Raw genomic sequence first — 20,041 nt, forward strand, 5'->3', positions numbered from 1 at the left:
CTGTGAAATGGTGACGTACAGTGCCTGTCTCCCAGGGGCGCTGCACGCGATGCTGCTGGACGATGGAGCCAGGGACTGATAAAACCACTACATATGTTTTCATTTAAAAATATATTTCCATAGACTTGTATCTTAAATAAATGTATATGTATTTTGTAAATTCAATCACTTGGATTTTTTGAATTCCTCGGCTAGGGCCTTGCACTCGCCAATCCGCAGAACACGCCGAGCGCGCCCCGGCCCAGCAGCCCGCCTGGGGACCGCTGCGCGCGCCCTCGCCACGTGGGGCGGCCGGGCCGTGCTGCCCCCTGCCGGCCGAAGCCGGGAAGCCCGGAGGCCGGGAGGCCCGCGCCGCACCTGGCCGCCCGCGGCCGCTCTAGGAATGCGGCCTCTCGGTGGTGGCGCCGGGCCGCGGTCGCGCGCTCAGGAAGGGGCGGTCCGCGAACCCCCCGGGTGGGCCGAGCGGCGGCCCTTTCTCCGGGCAGGCGCGGAGCGGTGCTGCACCCCCACCGCCGCCCCCCCGCGGACCCGCCCTCCCTTCAGTGTTTTCTTGCTTCCTCGCACGGCCGGCGCGGCCCAATCCCGCGAGCTCCGGTGGGGCCCGTGCATTGTGCAAATCCGGGGCTGGGGACCTGGTGGTGCAAAAACAAAGGACAGGCCTCAGGGTGCGGCCGAGCGGAGACGTGCCCCGCCCCGCCGAGCCGCGGTTTGAAGGGTACAAAGGGAATCCCGCGGGCGCGGGGACCAAGGAGGAGGGGGCGGCCCCGGAGTTTGCCCGAGCGTCAGGGTTTATGAAAACCCTTTCCCCGGCAGCATTTCATGCTGCCCGCTTTTCTGAAGTTCAGGTCAGTTAAGCTAGTGGCAGATGTATGTAAACCATGTAGAAGTGGATGAACCTTGAGAAATGCTCTGCTGAGGGGCCGGGCTGTTTTTGGTTCTTAAAACATTATCGAATATTTGGTAATTTCCAAGAGGTGGAATTAACCCCCGTCAGAGAGTATGGATTTTTTTAAAAGGCTTTTTTCGATGTATGTGGCCAAACCGGTCTCCTGGAAGTCTACCAGGTCACGCTTGTTTTCTGCAGGAAGTAGGTGGTACCTGCAGGAAGAGGTGCGAACTGGGAAGGCGGTCTCCTGAGGTGGGGGTTGGGACGGAGTCTGAGGAACACCTCGAGTTCAGTGTGAGTAATGGTTAAGCGGGCAGTGGCATTGGAACGGTGGCCTGGGCCTTATTGTGGGTCCTGACTCTCAATGGATTTCAATGCTTTGGGGACACGAGGCAGCAGGAAGGAAGTCTTTGAAAGTGCACGTTTGATCATGGCCCTCTTGCTTATTACCCATATGGTAGTGATCCCCGTTGCTCTTTGGGTAAAATCCAGAACCTCCTCAGGCCCAGGAGGCCCCGCCTGCCTCTCCAGCCCTATTTTGGGCTGTGTATTAGTTTATTAGTTTCCTAGGGCTGCAGTCACAGGGAACCACAAACTGGGTGGCCTTGTACTACAGGAATTTATTGGCTAGAAGTCCCAAATCAAGGTGCTGTCACAGTTCTCACTAGAGGCTCTCGGGGAGAATCTGTTCTGCGCCTCACGGAGCTTTTGGTGGTGGCCAGCAATCTTTGGTATCTTTTGGCTTATAGACGTATCACTCTGATATCCGCCTCCATCATGTTCTTGTGTGTCTCTATCTCTGTGTCTCGTATAAGGACAACAGTCGTTGCATTAGGGACCCACCTACTCCGGTATGACTTCATCTTAACTACTTACATCTGCAGCGATCCTATTTCCAAGTAAGGTGACATTCTGAGGTTCCTGGAAGGACATGAATTTGGGGAAGACCCTATTCAACCCACAAGAGGCTGTCTCCCTGACTCCACACCCCTCACCTCTCTGCAGTCCCGCTGAGGTGCCCCCCATACTGCCTGGGCCTCCTGGGCCCCTCATCCTAAGCAACTTCCCTTCCTCCTGCAACGTCACTGCTTCTGAACCCCACAGACTAGGGTCACCCTGCCCTGTTCTGTGGGCGTTCAACGCATCACAATGGTGATTGAAGAAGTACCTGAGTGACCGTGTCACAACTCATGTGTGCCACGTCCACTAGAAAGTCGCCTTCCCAAGGGCAGAAACCAGGTTGACTGGATGAACAATAACAAACCTAAATTTGTGGCTAAAGGCTTACAGACTGACTCGGGAAGCCTGTCACGATAGGCCAGGCCACAGAAGTGAGCCTATCAGGAAGGTTGGGGTGTGGGGGGGGGGGTCCCCGTGCACAGGAGGGGACAGGTCTGCACTCAGTCCAGGCTCCATCCTCCCCTAGGGGGACATGAAATAAAACACCTCCCGACCACTCCTCAGGTCTGTCCTCCTCTGTCCCTGTGCTGCAGCCAACCGGCACTGTGCACCCTCCTTGATGCTCCTGTCAAGCTAGTTCCTGCATTAGGGCCTTGGCAGTCCTACCCACAGCCTGGAAGGCTCTGCATCCAAATTTTTCCACACTGGCTTATTGAACTTCAGCTCGGGTTGTCACTTCCCCGATCACCCCCATCTCGCCCTCACTGTTGTCCATCACATCACCTTGCTTTATTTTCCTATAGTGCGTTCAGTATCTGCGATGATCTCGCTCACATATTTGTTTGCTTGTCTGTCACTTTACACCTTTCAGAATAGAAGCTCCACGAAGTCCCATCAGGGACCTTGTGTGTTTGCCTTGTTCACTGCTGAGCCCTCAGTGCCTAGACTAGAATTTGGGATGCCGTGGGTGCTTACTGTTTGTTGAATGACCGAATGAAAGTTACTTAACCCCTCTTAGCCTCTGTTTCTTCATCTGTAAAATGGGGGTAATCTTAGCTACTTCATGGGAGATAACAATTTTACCTGCATCAGAGAGTTCTTGGGAGGATTAAATGGGAGATGTACATGCGGTGCCTTCAACATAGTAAACACTCAACATAGTAAACACTGAGCCATTATTAATAGCTTAGATTGGCACGCATCCTGACATGGAGGGGGACCAGATGGCTAATGAAGCTATGAGGCTGTGTCCTCCTCCGCACAATGGAAATAATGATGATTCCTATAAAAGCTTGAATGAGTTAAGTGTAAATTATAATGCATGTTTCTCCAGTTAGCATTCCATTGATCCTTTTTGTCTTAAAGCAATTATTAATTACGTAAATAAGAAATGATACTGCTTGCAGTTACTGGAAGGGAATATGCTTAAATTTGTGATATTTTGAGAATAATACATTTTACGCAAACTATTTGGAAAGTACAGTAGAGTATAAAGAAAACGTCTCCCATGATCCCCCTGTTTATTTTCCAGTCCTCGTCTTTCTGCCATGGAGTAACCAGTACACATTTAAGCGTATCTGCGAGAGGAAGTGTGATGTCATCAGGTGGGCGGAAGGGGCAGCTGAACAGGTAGGTCGCCATGATCTTGTATTAGATCATGGTGTGTCCTGTGGTGTCCTCCCAGGTCTGGCTTCCAGGTGTTCTGTCCTGGCGCTGTTTTCAGTCTTGTGTTTCAGCGGACTTTCTGAGATGTCCTAGAATGAGACCTCCAGTGTGGCTCCTGTTATTTTCAGTTGTCTTAGCTCCCATCATCTATTCCGTTTTCGGAAGTCAATGGTCCACCTTTTACTTGCTAGGTCTGTCTTCCATTGACATCTCAGGTAAGGAGTTAGTTTGAAAAAGACAACACTCGAATTAGATAAAGGACTAAGAGGCCTGGGTGGCTTGGAGAGGGAAGACGGTGGGGAGGAGGCTGTGAGTGACGTAGTGGGGGGAGGAAAGACAGGTGGCGAGTTAAAGAGGAGAGAGCAAAAGGAAAGATGGGCGGATAAAGGAAAGATGGAGGGCGACTGGCGGAGCGAACAGGCTGGCCTGGAGCTTGGTGTCGTGCAAGGGCTCCAGGTGGCCTGGGTTTTCTCCGCTAGGAAAGGAGAGGCTGGCTCCCTGGACCCCTGCTCTCTCCAGCTGTGGGCAAAAGATCGTGACCAAATCAGTTCACCAAACCTGGGGGGAAAACGTGGGTTGGGGTTCAGAGCAGAAAGGCCAGTTTGAAGTGACAATGGGACATGAAACCAAGGATCCAAAAACTACACTTGTTTATAGGGCAACTGGGTGTGGCCATGTGCATATAAAGTTATGAGTGAAGAGTTCCTCAAGCTTGGGGGTATAGCTCAGGGGTAGAGCATTTGACTGCAGATCAAGAGGTCCCTGGTTCAAATCCAGGTGCCCCCTTCAAGGGTAGTCTTTTAGAGGTTTTCCAGCTCCTACCTGATGTCCATAGATACAGCATCTCCTTTGGACTGAAAATAAGACCACCTGCCTCTCTCCTTAGGCACCACAGCTTGCTCTCACTTCTCAGCTCTGTCCCCTCTGGAGAGATGTCTTCACCTTCTTATTTCATCCTCACAGGAAGCCTGCAAGGTACGTGTCATCCTAGGAAACCAAGGCAGATGTGAGATAAATAAGCCCTGGGATGTGACATACATCATGGTGACTATAGTTAGTACCATGTTGAGTATTTGAAAGTTGCTTAGAGAGTAGATCGTCAAAGTTCTCATCACAAGAGAAAAAGTTGTAATTATGTTTGGTGATGGATGGTAACTCGGCTTAAGTGATTTCTTTTTAATTCATATATTTTTATTAAAATTTTTTTCATTTTGCTGTGGTGTCTTTGCCATGTAACATTTAGAAGTTTAAGGTGTACAGTAATATGTACATATGGCAAAATGATCGCCACAATTATAATGGAACCTTAATTTTTCTCTGTACGCTGTTTTGTACATTTTCAATTTTGTGCATTATTCATACAAAAGCTAATTAATTTACGAATTTAGAAAACCTCATTTCAAGCGATCTGACTTCCAGAAGTTTCTGTCGAGTCCTCTCAAGGCACTGGGTTAGGTCCCTCTCTGCTTTTCTGGGCAACCCTGTTGTACAAAGGGAGAGAGTTTGCAGGGAGGTAGGGGAAGAGGGCCCGCTGGTTGTCACCGGGCGTGGACAAAGGTTGGCCCTGTGGCCGCATCCTCACGTGACAGCTGTGTCCAGGCGGGATGAAGTGGTGGTCATTTAACCCTTGATTCTGTCACTTATTTTTTGTGATTTGGACCAAGTTGCTTCAGTTCCCTGTGTCGCCGTCCCCCATAAGGGTGAACACATGTCATTGTACATTGTGGTGGTGATCGAGAGAGTACCACGACCGATCGTTTTTGAGATCATATGTATGAAGCACATTATAAGTGTGCAGTAACTATTAAGTCTTATAGTTATTACGGGTGTCTTGGGTGTGGCTCCCCAACTGAGAAGCCCCAAGGAGGCCTACTTGGTCCAGCAAGGGGCGTAGCTCGGCGGCGAAGCGCTTGACTGCACGTCAGCGGGCCTCCGGCTCACATCTGGGTGTCCTCCGGGCCTCTGGCTCACATCTGGGTGTCCTCTGTAGTCATCCCAGATCTCCGTTCACCTGTCTGGGTGTCCTGGCGATCAGTGCATCCCCCGCGGTGCAGGGGACTCTGAGTGGTCTGTATCCCCTCCCTTAACTTTGGGACCGCGGTTCTGCATTCTACCTTTGCTTACACAGAATTAAAATAGATGTAGAAAAGCAAGAGGCGGTTCAGCACGTATGTTACGCTGCTGCTTGTGTTACTGTCGACCCGCCAGGGTGTCCTCCAGCGGGGCCTTTTTTGGCCGAGAGGGAGAATTTTCACTGCATACTTTTTTTAATTCATTTTACTTTTTAAATTTATTTATTCTTAAGATAATTGTTCTGTTTTGCATTTATAGCAAAATTGAGAGGAAGGCACAGAGCTCTCCCATATGCCCCCTGCCCCGACACACGCCCGACCTGTCCCCTTGTCAACACCCCCCACCACTGGTACCTCTGTTACAGTGTGAACCCACATGACACGTCATCATCACCCAAAATGCATAGCCGACATTGGCCTGCAGTCTTGCTGCTGTTGTATGCTCCATGGGTTTAGACAAATGTACGATGACATGTGTTCACCATTATGGTACCGGAAAGAGCATTTTCACTGCCCTAAAGAATCCTCTGTGTTCTGCCCGTTTATCTCCCCCGACCCCCGAACCCCGGGCAGCCGCTGATCTTTTTACTGTCTCCATAGTTTTGCCTTTTCTAGAATGTCATCTAGTGGCCCATTCCAGAATGCCACACAACATGTAACCCTTTCGCATTGGCTTCTTTCCCTTAATAATATGCATGTAAGATTCCTCCGTGTCTTTTCATGGCTTGTTAGCTCATCTCTTTTCAGGGCAGAGTAGTAATCCATTGTCTGTATGCGTCACAATTTATTTACCCTTTTACCTAGTGAGGGACAGTTGCCTCCAAATGGATACTTTTTGTGCCTTTTGAACATTGTATCATGTGAATTCTCTGAGTTCGGTATCTTTCTTTTAAAAATACAATTGAAAATTTAAAAATAATCAAATTAAATGAGGCCGCACCCGCCAAGAACACGGGTCTGTTTGGTCTGTGTTTCTCCATTTTGCCGTGCTTTCCTGGAAACTTGAGTCTGGGCGGTGTGCGATGTGCGCTGAGGGCCACTCCTTGTCCAGGTCGGCCAGGGCCATGTCGGGCCAGCACATTCCTCAGGGCCCCTCCCGCAGGGCCCAGCCCAGGACCTTCCCCCAGCACTTCTGGGCTCAGCAGGAGTCCTCCCGCACACACTCTACTGGGAGTTGGCCTCCTCCAGGACCGGGACCTGTCCTTTCTGTCCTGGAGGCTCCAGCCAGCACTTCTCCCGTGAGGCCCACCTCTCTCCACCTACAGGCGAGTACCTGTCAGTCTCCGACTGCGCTGGGTACCGACTTAAAGGCAGCCCACCCCACCTGGCAATTTCATTTTGCTTGCTCCAACACACTCACATCATACAGGAAACAAGGGAACTCCCAAAGACCACTTGAGTCGTGTTAAATGATCATAGGAGCCTAAGGTGAGACAATTTGAGGATCAAAAAGAAAAATGAGTATAATTGATTGAAATGCGTAAAACAGGCATTAAAAAAATCCATTCATTCATTATGATGTATCGTTTTAAAAGCCCTTACTGGTCAAATTTGAAGGTTGCTGAGGCATTAATGTAGTATTTGGAAAACTCATAAATAAAAGGAAAGAATCAAGTATTTGTTCTACACCTTCTATATTAACTATATTCCAACAGAACCAAATAGTTGATGAAGGAATTTCTTCCCTACTAACAAAATGTGAGCTAATAGAGGTAGAGAATTAGAATAAAACCATTTACAAATCCTAATGAAAAAAACAGATGTGAAGAGGTGTCAGCAACACCTGCTCAAACTGTGAGATGAGTATTTGATGAAGATATTTATTATGAGGTTAACAGCACCTCAATACACTGGTTAATCTTAATTTCACAGAAAGAGAAACCGGGAGACGTGAGCATCCTTATACAAAGGAAGAACACGGTATTTACAGTGATGTCTTCTTACCAAAAAATCGAACCTGAATTTGATCAAGCCTCTAGATATAGCAAGTTTAGCCATGTTGAAAATTGTTAAAACTGACGATGATGGTGAATTTTATAGTCATAGGGCACACAGATATCTGGTTAAACTCTTTTGGGTATGTTTGTAAGGGCATTTCTAGATGAGATAAGTGCTTGACTCGGTAAAATCTAAGTAAAGCAGACGGCCCTCCCCGGTGCTGCTGGGTGTTGTCCAGTTCACCGAGGGCCTGGACCGAGCAGAAAGGCAGAGGAAGGGAGGATTCGCTCTCTGCCTGTCTACTCGAGCTCAGACACTGGTCTTCTCCTGCCTCGGACTAGCGTTTACACCATCAGCTCTCTGGTTCTCAGGCCTCCAGGCTCTGACTAGAACTACACACCAGCCTTCTCGGGTCTGTAACCTGGCCAAGATGGCAGTTCAGGGGACATCTCGGCCTCCATGATCACGTGAAACTACTCCCTAGAACAAATAAGTCAGTCTCTCTCCCTCCCTCTCGCTCTCTCCATATGGATTTAGTTGTATAGTTAATTATATACATATGTATAATTGGTTGTATAAAAGTCATATGTAGTTATATGAATTTATATATAATTGGTTATATAAATTACACAGTCAGTTATATAAAATCACATATATGTATAATTGGTTCTGTGTTCCAAAGAATCCTGACCAATACACGAGATGATAGACACCACTACTTTTTTTATATATTTGAGATTTCCCATAATAAAAGTAAAAAAAAAAAAAATTCCCTTCTCATAGATAAATATTTTTATAGACAATGGAAGGAAACTATGCTCCCCAATTAAGAAAAACACCGTTTTCGTTTTCTGGTTCTGATTTGGTTTTGCATCTTATATTGATTAACCGAGCTGGTGTGTGAGGGAGGAAAACTTTTCTTTATTGGTCTTAGCACCATGGAGACAGGCTGACATTTTCAAAAAGAACTTGGCCGGAAAGCGAGGAGAGACAGAAACGCAGCCATAGAACCAGTCGCTATGGCTCTGGTGCCCTAGCAGCGTCACCAGCGTCACTAGCCACCCGGGGCTCGGCGACGAGGGACGGGCGCCAGCTGTTCCGCTGTCAGGCCAGTGGTCTCCAGCCTCAGGGACTGGCTTCCTGGCCCCTCTTACCCAAGGATTAGGGGGCAGAGGGCTCACTTACCTCCAGCGTCTCCGAGGACGCTCCCACACTCTCGTGTTTGGGAGGGCGATACTCCTGCCACTTGAAGATACTGTCACCCCGCGAAAAGTAAAACTGGAATCAGCGTGCAGCGGGTGGGAGTGGCCTTCAGAAGGGACCCAGAGAGACGCATTTGTGAGCAGGAGCACGCACAGTGACTTCTTCAGAGGAATGTCAGTAAGAGTGAGCTGCGACCTAATTAACCATGTCATAACCCAAGAGCCTAAAGCAATGCATGATGCGCTCCTAGCTCCCGAATATTTTAGAAGGGAAATCGGTCAGAAAAGAATCGGCTGATGTTTTATCTTGCCACGCAGAGACCCAGTTCAATCTGTGTTTTAGCAAGAATCCTTGCAATGTGGTCACGAGTTTTAGTTCTGGAGTTAGACACCCTGGGCTACTGACTTTAAGCTTTAGTTTAAAGCTTTAGTTTCTTTATCTGTAATTGGGGATAATAATCGTACCTCTCTCCTAGGGTTGGTATAAAGACACAGAGGAGAAATATCATGGAGGCATCTTGTGCTGAGTCACAGGAAGGTCCCTGCTAGAGCCCCCTTGGAATGATAGAGAGTGTTGGGGTCACGGACGGGAGATGGAGAGACCAGGTAAGGAACTGAGTCGTCCTACAGTTCCGGCATGCTGCATCATAACGGAGATGGTCACCAAGGTTTCCTGCCCCCTGCGGCTCCCATCCAGCCCTCCCCTGATAGCCAGCTGGGCTTTATGCCTTCCACACCACGGGGAAGGGATGACCCCATAGAATGCAAGCTGTTGGTGCTCAGCTTTCAAATTCCACCCGTCTGGGTGCTGGGGGATTCAGGAAATAAAGATTGGCCCCAGAGCAGAAAACTGTCCCCGCATGGCAGAGCCACATGGGACATGCCAGCACTGTAGCAGGCACCAGCATGGGACTGGAAGGTCCCCACACTCACAACGCGATCGAGATGATGGAGAGGACCAGACGCCCACCCACTCCACGCGGCGGTCTCCTGCAAGCCCCCTCAGAGCCCAGCCGCAACATGGGGGAGAGTGTGGGGGACCCCAGGCCCGAGTCACTCACAAGATGGAACACACAACAGAGATCAAGTTGTTTTGTAGAAAAATTAGCTTCCATATCTGCTACCTCTCGGTCGGTGGACTAAGATTTGTGCTCACGTGGCAGATCCCAGAGCTGAGACACTCTCTGCGGGGAGAAGGGATGCACGTGTTCAGGAGATGGGTGGATAGGACCCGGTGATCTGGGAGGGGTGAGTCAGGACAGTGAGAGTCCTGGCTTGGTGGATGACAGTGTTCTGGTCTCCTGAGAAGGGACAGTTCTTTGGACCGGGAATAATTCATAAAACTTTTCCCTGAGGAAATACTCTGAAGAGCGATGAATTCCATTTGCAGCCTCACTAAGCAACCTTCTGACGGCTAATTTGGTTTCCCAGGTAACCTGGAGGGCATTCCTGCTTATTGCTATCCATCTTTGAGAGTCTGATTAGGGAGGTCTTGAGAGCCAGGTCCAATCTGGTTGCATCTGCACTTTCAGAGGCTGAGAGCCGAGGTCCAAACCTTGATGGTTCTGCCAGTTCAGGATTTCGGGACGCTTTTCTGAAGCTGCTCATTACCACTCTGTTGAGGAACAGAGTGACTGTTGTCGTCACGCAGGACCGTGTGGGGAGGGGGAGAAGGAGTGAGCACGTGTGAACCACCGGGATTGGCTTACTGTGGAGGGTCCCTTGTCCGAGGCCCCCGTCCTAAGCCACGTCCTTGGAGCCTGAGATTTTCACTTTCAGGGATCAGTCCTAGGGGAATGATCTGAGACTGGGCAAACAGTATGGTCACGTTCGTCAAAGTGTTGTTTATATCCTGGAAGAAATCTTCCACTTGCCAGCACTTTTTTTTTTTTTTTTTTAATTAAAGAAAGGCAAACTGCCCCATGCAGCACCCCGTGTGTCGAGCCTACGTTCTCCGACAAATGGACCCCAAGAGCTTGTATGGAGGTTCCACCAGAGGGCTCAGCTACTCGGACACCCTGCACCAAAGAATCGTCGTCCTCTATCAGGGTAGGCCAATCTCACTGCAGAACAATCGAAATTCGATAATAGAAAATCTTATCTAATAGTATAGTGCAGCATAACTCGGAGAGGCTCCAACGAATGCCATGACGGCTCAGTATGAGGAAGTGTACGCCTGCAGAGCCCAGAACAGGTAGCCGTGCTGCCCAGGCTGGGCCCTCTAGCTCTGCTGACACCTGGGTTCGTCCTTGCCCACTCTCTTTCTCTGAGAAGGTGGGGCTGCAGCTTTCTTGGCCAGGTACATGCCCTAGAGTAAGCCAAGCTGCTGAGAGCTGTTGATAGGTCCCAGGCTTTGGTCCCTGGGAAAGGAAACCAAAACAGAGTTGGAGATGGAAAAAGAGGAAAGAAAGCATCTTAGATATTAAGAGAATGGGTAGCATTCTTTCTGTACCAGTAGTAGTAGTAGTAGTAAATAAAGGAGGGGGTGAGAACTCCTCTGGGAAAAGATGTTCAGGTGAACATAGGTGTGCAGAGCCTGAGGAAAGGGAGCAGCTTCTGACAGGTGTGGAGGTGGGTGCCCAGAGCAGCAGTTGAGGCAGCTCCTCAGGGAGACGTGATGGTGAGAGCAGAGCTTGGTAATAAAGATTGCAGTTATGAAAGTATCTTACGGAGACAGTATGACAGCTGGGGGTATAGCTCAGGGGTAGAGCATTTGACTGCAGATCAAGAGGTCCCTGGTTCAAATCCAGGTGCCCCCTATGTCGTTGGACTCTTTTACTCCTGTGGAAGTATAGCTCCTTGTTATCCTGCAGGCCCAACTTCATGGAATCCAAATTTCCAACAAGTGGTAGAGACGGAAGGGTCCCACTTGTGACATTTCTCATGTGTTTCCTTTTTACCTGCTCAGCCATATTCATTTGCTGGAGGGATGGAGGAAGTCTGTTCCAGGCTTTCTCTCTGTTTCCCTGATGCCAAATTATTACCGTCCTGCTTTTATTTGTTTATAACAAGCTTGCGTCAAAGAAATAGGATCTGAGGCAGCTTGCCATAAAAGTCCAACCAGTCAAAGAAGTATAAAAAAGTCAAGGGGTGACTTATATGAGGCCGTCAAAATCATAGGGACAGAAAGGATGATGGGTGCCAAGGGCTGGAGGTGGGTGAGGAGTTATTGATCAATGCGGGACAGAGTTTCAATCTGGGGAAATGAAAAAGATCTGGAGGCAGATGGTTGCACATTATGAATGTACTTAAAACTACTGAAAAATGGTATTACACTTAATGAAATGAAAATACACTTAAAATGGTTAAGATGATATATTTTATGTCGCGTGTACTTTATCACAATTTTAAAAAATGGAGGAAAAAGAGAAGGCAGGGACTGAACGTTTAGGAGAGGAGGCAAATAATTGTCCCCAAGGGCCCTGGTTGCGAGCAGCTACTGCTGCTGAAAACAAAGCTTGTCCTGGCTTCCAGGTGATGAGACAGAAGTGAGAACCTACCGATTCATCAGCTGAGGAAAATATTTTATTAGCTCTGAAAAACGGCAGTCACTTATGGGATAGGTCTTCACAGAAGCTACGCTGGAGAGAGGGTGGGTCTTCCCAGGGCAGCTGCGCGCAGTCACACAGGTGGTGTGTCACACAGCGCCACCGGTTACATAGTCCTGTAGAGTAATGCAGCCTGGCGACCCTAGATACTGGCTGTCGTTCATCATTTTTTTTTACAAAAAAAAATGGAATACCGTAGGCTGGGTGGCTTATAAAGAGCAGAAATTTATGTCTCACAGTCTGGCGGTCGGAACATCCAAAATCAAGGTGCCGGTACACTGTGTGTCTGGTGAGGACCTGCTTCCTGGTTCATAGACAGCTGGCTTCTTGCTGTGCACTCATGGGCAGAAGGGACAAGAGCTCTTTGGGGCCTGTTTTATAAGGGCACTGATCTCATTCATGAGGGTTTCTCTCTCATGACCTAATCACCTACCAATGGCCCTGCCTCCAGATGCCATCACATTAGGGATTAGGTTTCAACATATTAATGGGCGGGGGGGGAACACACACACATTCAGTCTGATACACACACACACACACACACACACACACACACACACACACACGACCCATAGAAGGATTTCTGAAACACAACCCCCAAGTCACAAACTACAAAAAATAAATTTGGTTATATTAAAATTTAAATTTCCATATGACAGAAAGTTTATAAACAAGAGTCTCTGAATTTTGTAACACATGTGATAGAGAATGGATTTGTACCAAAATATAACCAAAATGAAAAAGTTCTGTTGCGTAATAATATGAATGTACTAAACACTATTGAACTGTCTACCTAAAACTGGTTAAGATGGTATATTTTGTTATGTGTTTTTACCACAATTAAGAATTTTAAATTATTTTAAAAATAAGAATTCGTATAGAGCAATCAGAAAAAAATAGTTAACCCAACAGAAAAATGGACAAAGACATAATAAGCAAGTCACAGAAGAGGTTATTTTTTATGACAAACAGGGAAGCAAAAAGTTAATTAAAACAATAAAGAGGTACCATTTTCTTCCCCTCCCAAAAGTTAGGACCCATTGAGGTTTAACCAGATCAAGAGTCACTGAGGGAAAATGGTACTTTCGTTTGCTCACAATGGGAATATAATTGGTACACTCACTATGGAGAAATTCTTGGTAATAAACATAATAAAGTCAATGCAAAAGTCACATATAACTATAATACTAAAAAGCGTGAATACAATTCAGGAATTTCATTTCTGGGTGTATCCCCTTGAGAAATTCTAGCATAAGTGCACCAGGAGACTAAGAGAGAGATGTTCATCGCAGTGCTCCTGTTCATTTGCAAAAAACAAAGAATTATGGATACTCGCTGTGAATGTAAAGGATTTAAAATGCTGGCTTGAATCTAGAATATATAAAGAGCTGTCTGAATTCAACAAGTCTACTTAGAAAATGGGCAAAACACGTGAACAGACTTTTACCAGAGAGGATATGCAGATGGAATGTAAGCACTTGAAAAGATGTCAACATTAGTCAGGCGCATAGTTCAAGAGGTGCAATTAAGGATTATAGGTAGGTGTGGGGGTATAGCTCAGGGGTAGAGCATTTGACTGCAGATCAAGAGGTCCCTGGTTCAAATCCAGGTGCCCCCTTTGGAACCTCTGTTTTTCCTCCCAGATGATACTTAGTCCCCTGAGAGGAGGTGGCTAGACTTCATGAAACAGCTCCCTTACGGCCATCCTTTCTGATTCAGGATGCAGTCAGGCACCTCTTGGCATTGACCTGAAGACCAAGGACAAGACAAAACCAATCTGCAATAGGCTTTTTGAAGGGCTGTTTCCAGGGACCCCTATGGGACAAATTTCTGTATCACACAGGGTCCAGTCCAGAGACAAAAACTGCACCTGTTAACCTGACAGAGAACGTAACATGAATAATTGTTAACCAGCACATCGGTTTCCTACATCCTCTGTAGCAAAGTACCACAAAATGGGTGATATAAACAGTTTGGAGGCCAGAGTCTGCAATGGGGGTGTCAGCAGGGCCAAGCTCTCTGACAGCTCCAAAGGAGGGTCCTTCCCCGCCTCCTTCCAGCTCCTCTGTGTGGCCGTCCGGGCACTCCTTGTCTCGTGGATGCGTCGCTCGTCTGCCCGTCCTCACGTGGCATCTTCTCCCTGTGTCTCTCCTCCTCTCACGAGGACACAAGTCGTATTGGGTCAGGGGGCAACCTTCCCCATGGTCACTCGTCTTCAGTAATTCCATCTCTGACGACCCTCTCCAAATAAGGATACATTCCTGGACACTGGGGCTAGGACTTCAACACAGCTTTTTGGGGACACAATTCAGCCACAACGACCAGGAATTGGAACTGAAGGGCGGAAAGGGAAGACTGACTGAGTCTCAGGGAGGAAGTTTCTGTAGACGCGGCCACCACTCCAGGGCTGGGGGACAAACGCAAGCGGACAAACGTGGCAGAACTTACAAGCTTGGGGAGCGTGTCTGTGCACCGGCGACTTGGAACTCTGAGGAGGCGCCCGTGTCCCTCAAGAGCTGTGACCATGCCGGGCCTCTGAGCACCCGACTGAGCATGGCAACCGCCATGGCTGCCGGAATGCGCCGTCACTGCCAGGTGACGCTGACAGGAACCCAGAGCAGGCAGGGAGGAACAAGCGCGTCTTCCTGCTCCAGGCGTCCATGTCCCTCTGGAGCCCTACTGGCGGGACCCACCAGGAAGCCGCCTGGCAGAGGAGGAGGGCGGCGTGCCGAGTCCCCACCCAGCATCCCAGAGCGAGCCCGGGAGGGTGGAGTCGCAGGCCAGAGGCCACCACTTCTTCAGTTGTTTCTTCAGACGGCTGGTGTCACCAGCAGTTAGAGGGCTGCTGGTGTGGGGATCCGGGGCCCGGGCGGGGGGCGGGGGTGGTCGGCCTGCGCCCCAGGGTGCGGCCGTGTGCAGGGAGCTCCCGTCCGTTCCAGGTCAGTGTGTCTTCTAGCTCTGCGGTGCTGTGTGCCTAGCAGGCCCTAGGGTGTTTTCAGGTGCTCAGCATGAAACCCACAGGTAGACGTGACAGTCGATCCTCCATCTGCCGGGGGATGCTCCTCATTCGCTGCCCCCCTCGGGACTGACGGTGCAGAGGTGGCGGAGCTGGGGGAGGAGGGGACCTCCTGCTCTAGTGCTGGGAGCTTAGTTCGCAGTAGAGCAGGTCTGGCTGCCCCGCCAGCCCACGCGAAGCAGCGTCTGGGCCGAAGCCCTGGGTGTGGTTGCGCAGGGAGGGCGTTTACTGGGCCTCACAGCTGTAGCCAGGGGTGTAGCTCAGGGGCAGAGCATTTGACTGCAGATCAAGAGGTCCCCAGTTCAAATCTGGGTGCCCCCTAGCATTTTAGTGACCCGAGGTGGTCAAACGTCCTCTCCTCTTGCTGCATCCAGTCTCCGAGTCCGAGCAGCTCTGCTCTGTCCTTCCCACTCTCCCCTCGCCCAGTCCCCTGCTCTCCACTGTGAACTTTGATCTGTTGGCCACAGGTGAGGACCGTCTTCTGAAGGTCGCCAGAGAAAGAAGGCTGAGGTCACCTACACAGGAACAGTGGTCGGGCTGCTGGCCGACTTATCAACAGCTGTAAGGAAGCTGAAGACAGTGCAGCGACATGTCCCGTGTGTTGAGAGGAAGTGAGGGTCAGCCCTGAGTTCTTGTCCCAGCCAAACTGTTCTTCAAGAACAGACGAAAGCTGAGTTTACTGCCAAGAGACCCTCACCAGAGAAAATTACCAATATATACTTTAGAGAAAAGAAAAATGATCCCAGATGGGAGGTCTGAGATACAAGAAGGAAAGTCGAACAAAGAAATTGTAAGATATGGAAGCTGATCTAAAATTATTGACCATGTAACACAATATTAGTGTCTAATTTATTAAGTTTTTAAAAGACAATGAAAATACTGGTTAACGATCATATATGAGGAGTGCGGTGATACAAGTTAAAGTGTTTGTGTAAATTGGGAGGAGGCTCAAGATATTGACTAACTTAGACTTAAAATTTGCAGGTGGAAATTTCTAGGGCATCGCTTTACAGGTTGCGGTTTTGCGGAGCTGAGGGCGGTCGGGGAATGTGGGCTCCATGCTACTCATCTTGCCAGACAGGCATCAACGGTAGTAATTCATTTGTTGATTCTTTTAGATTCCCTGTATGTATGATCACATCATCTAAAAATGTGAACGTTTTATTTCCTCCTCTCTAATCCTTATATCTTTTCCTTTTTTCACCTAATTGTACTGGCCAGGACCTCCAGTGTCATGCTGGATAAAGGTGTTGACAGGAGCTGTCTGGTCTCATTCCGATTTCAAATGAAAAGCTGTCAGCATTTCACCACTGAGCACACGTTGCGGACTATACTTTCTGAAAATGGTCTTTGTGAAATCAAGAAATTTTCCTTCTACTTCTAGTTCACAAAAAAAATTATCTTGGAAAGATGTGGAAATTGATCAGAACTCCCTTTTTTGCATTTATTGAGAAAATCATATGATCTTTCTCCTTTAGATTATTAGCATGGTGAATTACATTTATTGCTTTTTGTAAAAGGGAACACACTTTGCATTCCATATATAAATCCAACTTGGTCATGAAGTTCTATCATTTTCACATATTGTATATATTGTAGATTCAGTTAGATTATCATTTATTTAATTTCGTACCTATGTTAAGAGTGAGATTGGCCTGTACATTTTTTATACTGTCCTTGTTGGGTTTTGGTATGAAGGTTACATTTTAGATGTCACTTTTGTAAACAGAATACAGTTGGTTGGTTGTCTTAACCCAATATGACAATCTGTCTTTTCATCTGGGGCATTTAATTTATTTACCTTTCATGTAATTGCTGATATATTTATATTCATATTGTCCCCTTATTTTGTGTTTTCAATTTATATCACTTGTTTTTCTCTCCCCATGAATTTTTATTTGAGATTTTTATCATGCCATTATTTCCCCCTGCTGATTTAAAAAATATAAATGCTGTATTTTCTATATTATGGGTTATATTAAAAACTCCCTATATGTAGTTATTTCTCAAAGTCTGTTGGTTAACCAATAACTTCACCCTCCTCCCGGGCAGCACAAACCGCTTAGAACACTTGAACTCCATTTCTCCCAACTTATAGTGAGCGGTCCTTATTATTTTAATATCCAGTTGTACTCCTCCAACGGCCTTTGTTATATCACAGTGAAATTCACTCTAGGCCTCTAACTCGTGGTATTTGTGCGTCCTCCGAGCCACTGCGTGTCTGGAGGGCTCACGGACCTCCTTAGTGGCTCTTGGAGTTTCTCCAGGGCTCTCCCTTCCCCTGCTGCCAGCGAGCGTGACATGTTCGTTCCACATGTCCACTGTGCTGTGGCCAGTGGCTGGTTCTCCTAAAGCTGCTCCTGCGTCTTCAAAGTTGGGTGCATGTTTTTTTCTTGAGTGATTACAGCTTTCAGCCTAATTAAGTTTCCGAGTTTACAATGTCTTTTACTTGACGGTCACGTGATATTCCCAAGGGACCAGAAAGGTGCGAGCCTCTTGGACGTCACCTGGAGTGGAAATGGCAGCTCAGTCTCTGGCTGTGTCTTCCATGCTTTCAGAAGAAATCATGAACAGGCATGGGTGCGGCTACTTTTATAAGATTCTGCTTAGCTTCCTACACCATCGCGCCAGGTCAGTCCCTCTGCTCTCCTTAAGGACGGAAGATATTTCCCTACGTGGCCTCAGAAGTATCTCGCCTCAAGCTTTAGGTCATCCCGAACCAACTTTGAACATCTTTATTTTCTGGCTGACTTTGGGAAGTTGTAACCCGCAAGGAAGTCAGCCACGGTGGAGAAGTGTTGCATTTTAGAGTGAGAAAGACCTGAGTTTGGATATCGTCTCTACCATCTGCCATCTTTGTGACACCAGGCAAGTTTCCACATCTGAAACAGCGTGTGTAAGAATGGCTATGCAGAGTTGTACAAAACCATACTGAGCTACAGGAGCAAGTTAAGAGATGTTCAAGGTCATTTTGACTCTATATGATTTTTGCCCAATATGCTTTGTTTTATGCTGAATCATCTGCAGGGAAATAACACAGGAACCAGATCAGGCCAGGAGAGTAAATAAGACTTGAGAGAAGAGAGCCAAGGAGACTTCTGGGTAGGAAGAAAAAGATGCCTGTCAACATACTTACACAGTCTGAGGCCAAGGGACATGGGGGAAAAGCACAGAAAAACAACAAAAGTCAATGGGGAAAGACAAAAGGAATAAGTAAATGTATCAATCTGAGAATTTCAGCGGCCATCAGTGGTAAAAACAAGATAAATCTGACCCAGTTACAGCATATAAATATAAAAATATTTAAATAATTTAAAATAGCATCCATAATGTCAGCCTAAGTGGATGATAATCACTTGGAAAGGTTAATCTACAATCACAGTAACGTGATCACTGCACAGTGGCCAAGTCTTCGGGTATGCCTAGATGAGAACCAGGAGCACGGGTCTTCGCAGTGCAGTGACCTTTGGCTTCGGACTCAGTATGTAGCCAAATCCTGTTGTTCAGATGTTGGCTTCAGCCTTGGCCATTGCAAAGTGGAATAGTGAATGTTCACTCAGTGTCATTTCTGGCATCTTAGACTTGTACATAGGTGATGACTGTGTGATTGGGTAAATTCCTATCAGATCCCGTTAGGGCGCCAGTCTTCAGTAACAGAAATGTGACATGTCATTCGTAGATGTTGTTGATGTCCGAATAGCTGCTTCTAAGTTGAGGTGTTCTCAATTCTAGATGTAACCTGAGATGCAAAATTTGATGATGTACTTTCTATGTTGAAATGCTAACAGTCAGTTGGAGTATGTAACTATATTTTTAACATTGCAAAAGTAAAATGCTACAGTGATTATTGAGGATTATGAAAGGTGTTGATTCTGTGTAATAAATGAGAACTTTCAAACCATTAAATATATGATATTTCTGATTACTATCGAATTATTTGGTGTAATTACATTCATAACACTAAAATAGTCTTTAGAAACTAATGTTTAATTATTTAATTCCATTTAGTCTGTGAATCTTAAAAAAGAGAAGCCGTATATGGTTATTTTTCACATTACTAGGAGGATAAATAAAAAGAATGGCAATGTGGCTACCTCGAAAATCCACACGGACAGAAAATACTCATGTACAACAGATATGAAAAATCAAGTTTGATTGAGACATGATTGAAAATATAGAGGGAGCATGAAAAATTGAAAGTTTATATAAAAATGAGACACTCAAAATACATTTGTTCTCTAAACCACGAACTTTACAAGAATGCTTTTACTAAGACTGTGCCTCATGATTTGGGATCTGTGCAGTCTAATACATTTTAAAGCTTGTAGAAATAATTACTATAGACTGATAACCATTTTCAGCAGTTGAAGAAAAAGAACTGTCGAGATTTGCCAAAGCTATACATTCTAAATATTTATTTCTTTTAGAAAATATTCTTAAAATATTTTTTTTCTGATTTATATTTCTCTGTGTACAAAAAGGCTAATGAAATTATTAAATATGCTACCGTATATGGTACATGTGACATTTGAACATGACGAATCAATGTTAATTTTTTAGGTTTGACAGCATAAAAGATTAAAGATTAATTCAACCATGTTTCCACTTTCTTTGTTTGATGAAAGATTCCTGGGTCTCACACACATAGAGAATCTGACTTCAAGAAGTATTTTATGGAGTGTGAAATCAGTAAAGAGAGATGCATGAAATTATCATTGACTATGGAACAAATACGGTGAAGGCTATGAGCACAAGCATACTGTAATTTGTTTGCACCCTTTAATTTTACATTCAGAAGTGGACATAGCTTTAAA

At 46.7% G+C, this 20,041-nt stretch overlaps 1 protein-coding gene and 4 non-coding genes across 16 annotated transcripts; all 5 read left to right on the forward strand.

Annotated features, from left to right (window-relative positions):
* The first annotated feature begins 480 nt into the window (after positions 1-480).
* On the forward strand, positions 481-19,826 carry LOC107500547. Of its 12 annotated transcripts, none has more exons than XR_004954008.1 (8): positions 483-715; positions 1,085-1,180; positions 3,318-3,415; positions 4,338-4,426; positions 9,140-9,269; positions 10,570-10,712; positions 13,855-16,317; positions 16,449-19,826. XR_004954008.1 is itself a non-coding variant. In XM_036230726.1 (7 exons), exon 7 carries the CDS (start codon positions 14,204-14,206, stop codon positions 15,047-15,049), a length of 846 nt encoding a protein of 281 aa, XP_036086619.1. In that variant the 5' UTR covers positions 483-715; positions 1,085-1,180; positions 3,318-3,415; positions 4,338-4,426; positions 9,140-9,269; positions 10,570-10,712; positions 13,855-14,203; the 3' UTR covers positions 15,050-19,826. The 12 variants fall into 12 exon arrangements, 8 of the variants coding, with proteins under 8 accessions (XP_036086624.1, XP_036086619.1, XP_036086620.1 ...); XR_004954009.1 differs by having other exon boundaries at positions 17,702-19,826; XM_036230726.1 differs by having other exon boundaries at positions 13,855-19,826.
* On the forward strand, positions 4,166-4,237 carry TRNAC-GCA. Its single transcript has one exon. It is a non-coding gene; the product is annotated as a tRNA-Cys (tRNA).
* On the forward strand, positions 11,351-11,422 carry TRNAC-GCA. The gene has a single exon. It is a non-coding gene; the product is annotated as a tRNA-Cys (tRNA).
* On the forward strand, positions 13,758-13,829 carry TRNAC-GCA. Its single transcript has one exon. It is a non-coding gene; the product is annotated as a tRNA-Cys (tRNA).
* TRNAC-GCA lies at positions 15,477-15,548 on the forward strand. Its single transcript has one exon. It is a non-coding gene; the product is annotated as a tRNA-Cys (tRNA).
* Positions 19,827-20,041: the final 215 nt, after the last annotated feature.

Source organism: Rousettus aegyptiacus, unplaced genomic scaffold (genome assembly GCF_014176215.1).
Source record: "Rousettus aegyptiacus isolate mRouAeg1 unplaced genomic scaffold, mRouAeg1.p scaffold_m13_p_13, whole genome shotgun sequence".
Taxonomy (NCBI): domain Eukaryota; kingdom Metazoa; phylum Chordata; class Mammalia; order Chiroptera; family Pteropodidae; genus Rousettus; species Rousettus aegyptiacus.

Coding starts and splice junctions, on each gene's coding strand:
- LOC107500547 (XM_036230731.1), top strand. CDS start 14,204: ATGGGGGTGTCAGCAGGGCCAAGCTCTCTGACAGCTCCAAAGGAGGGT.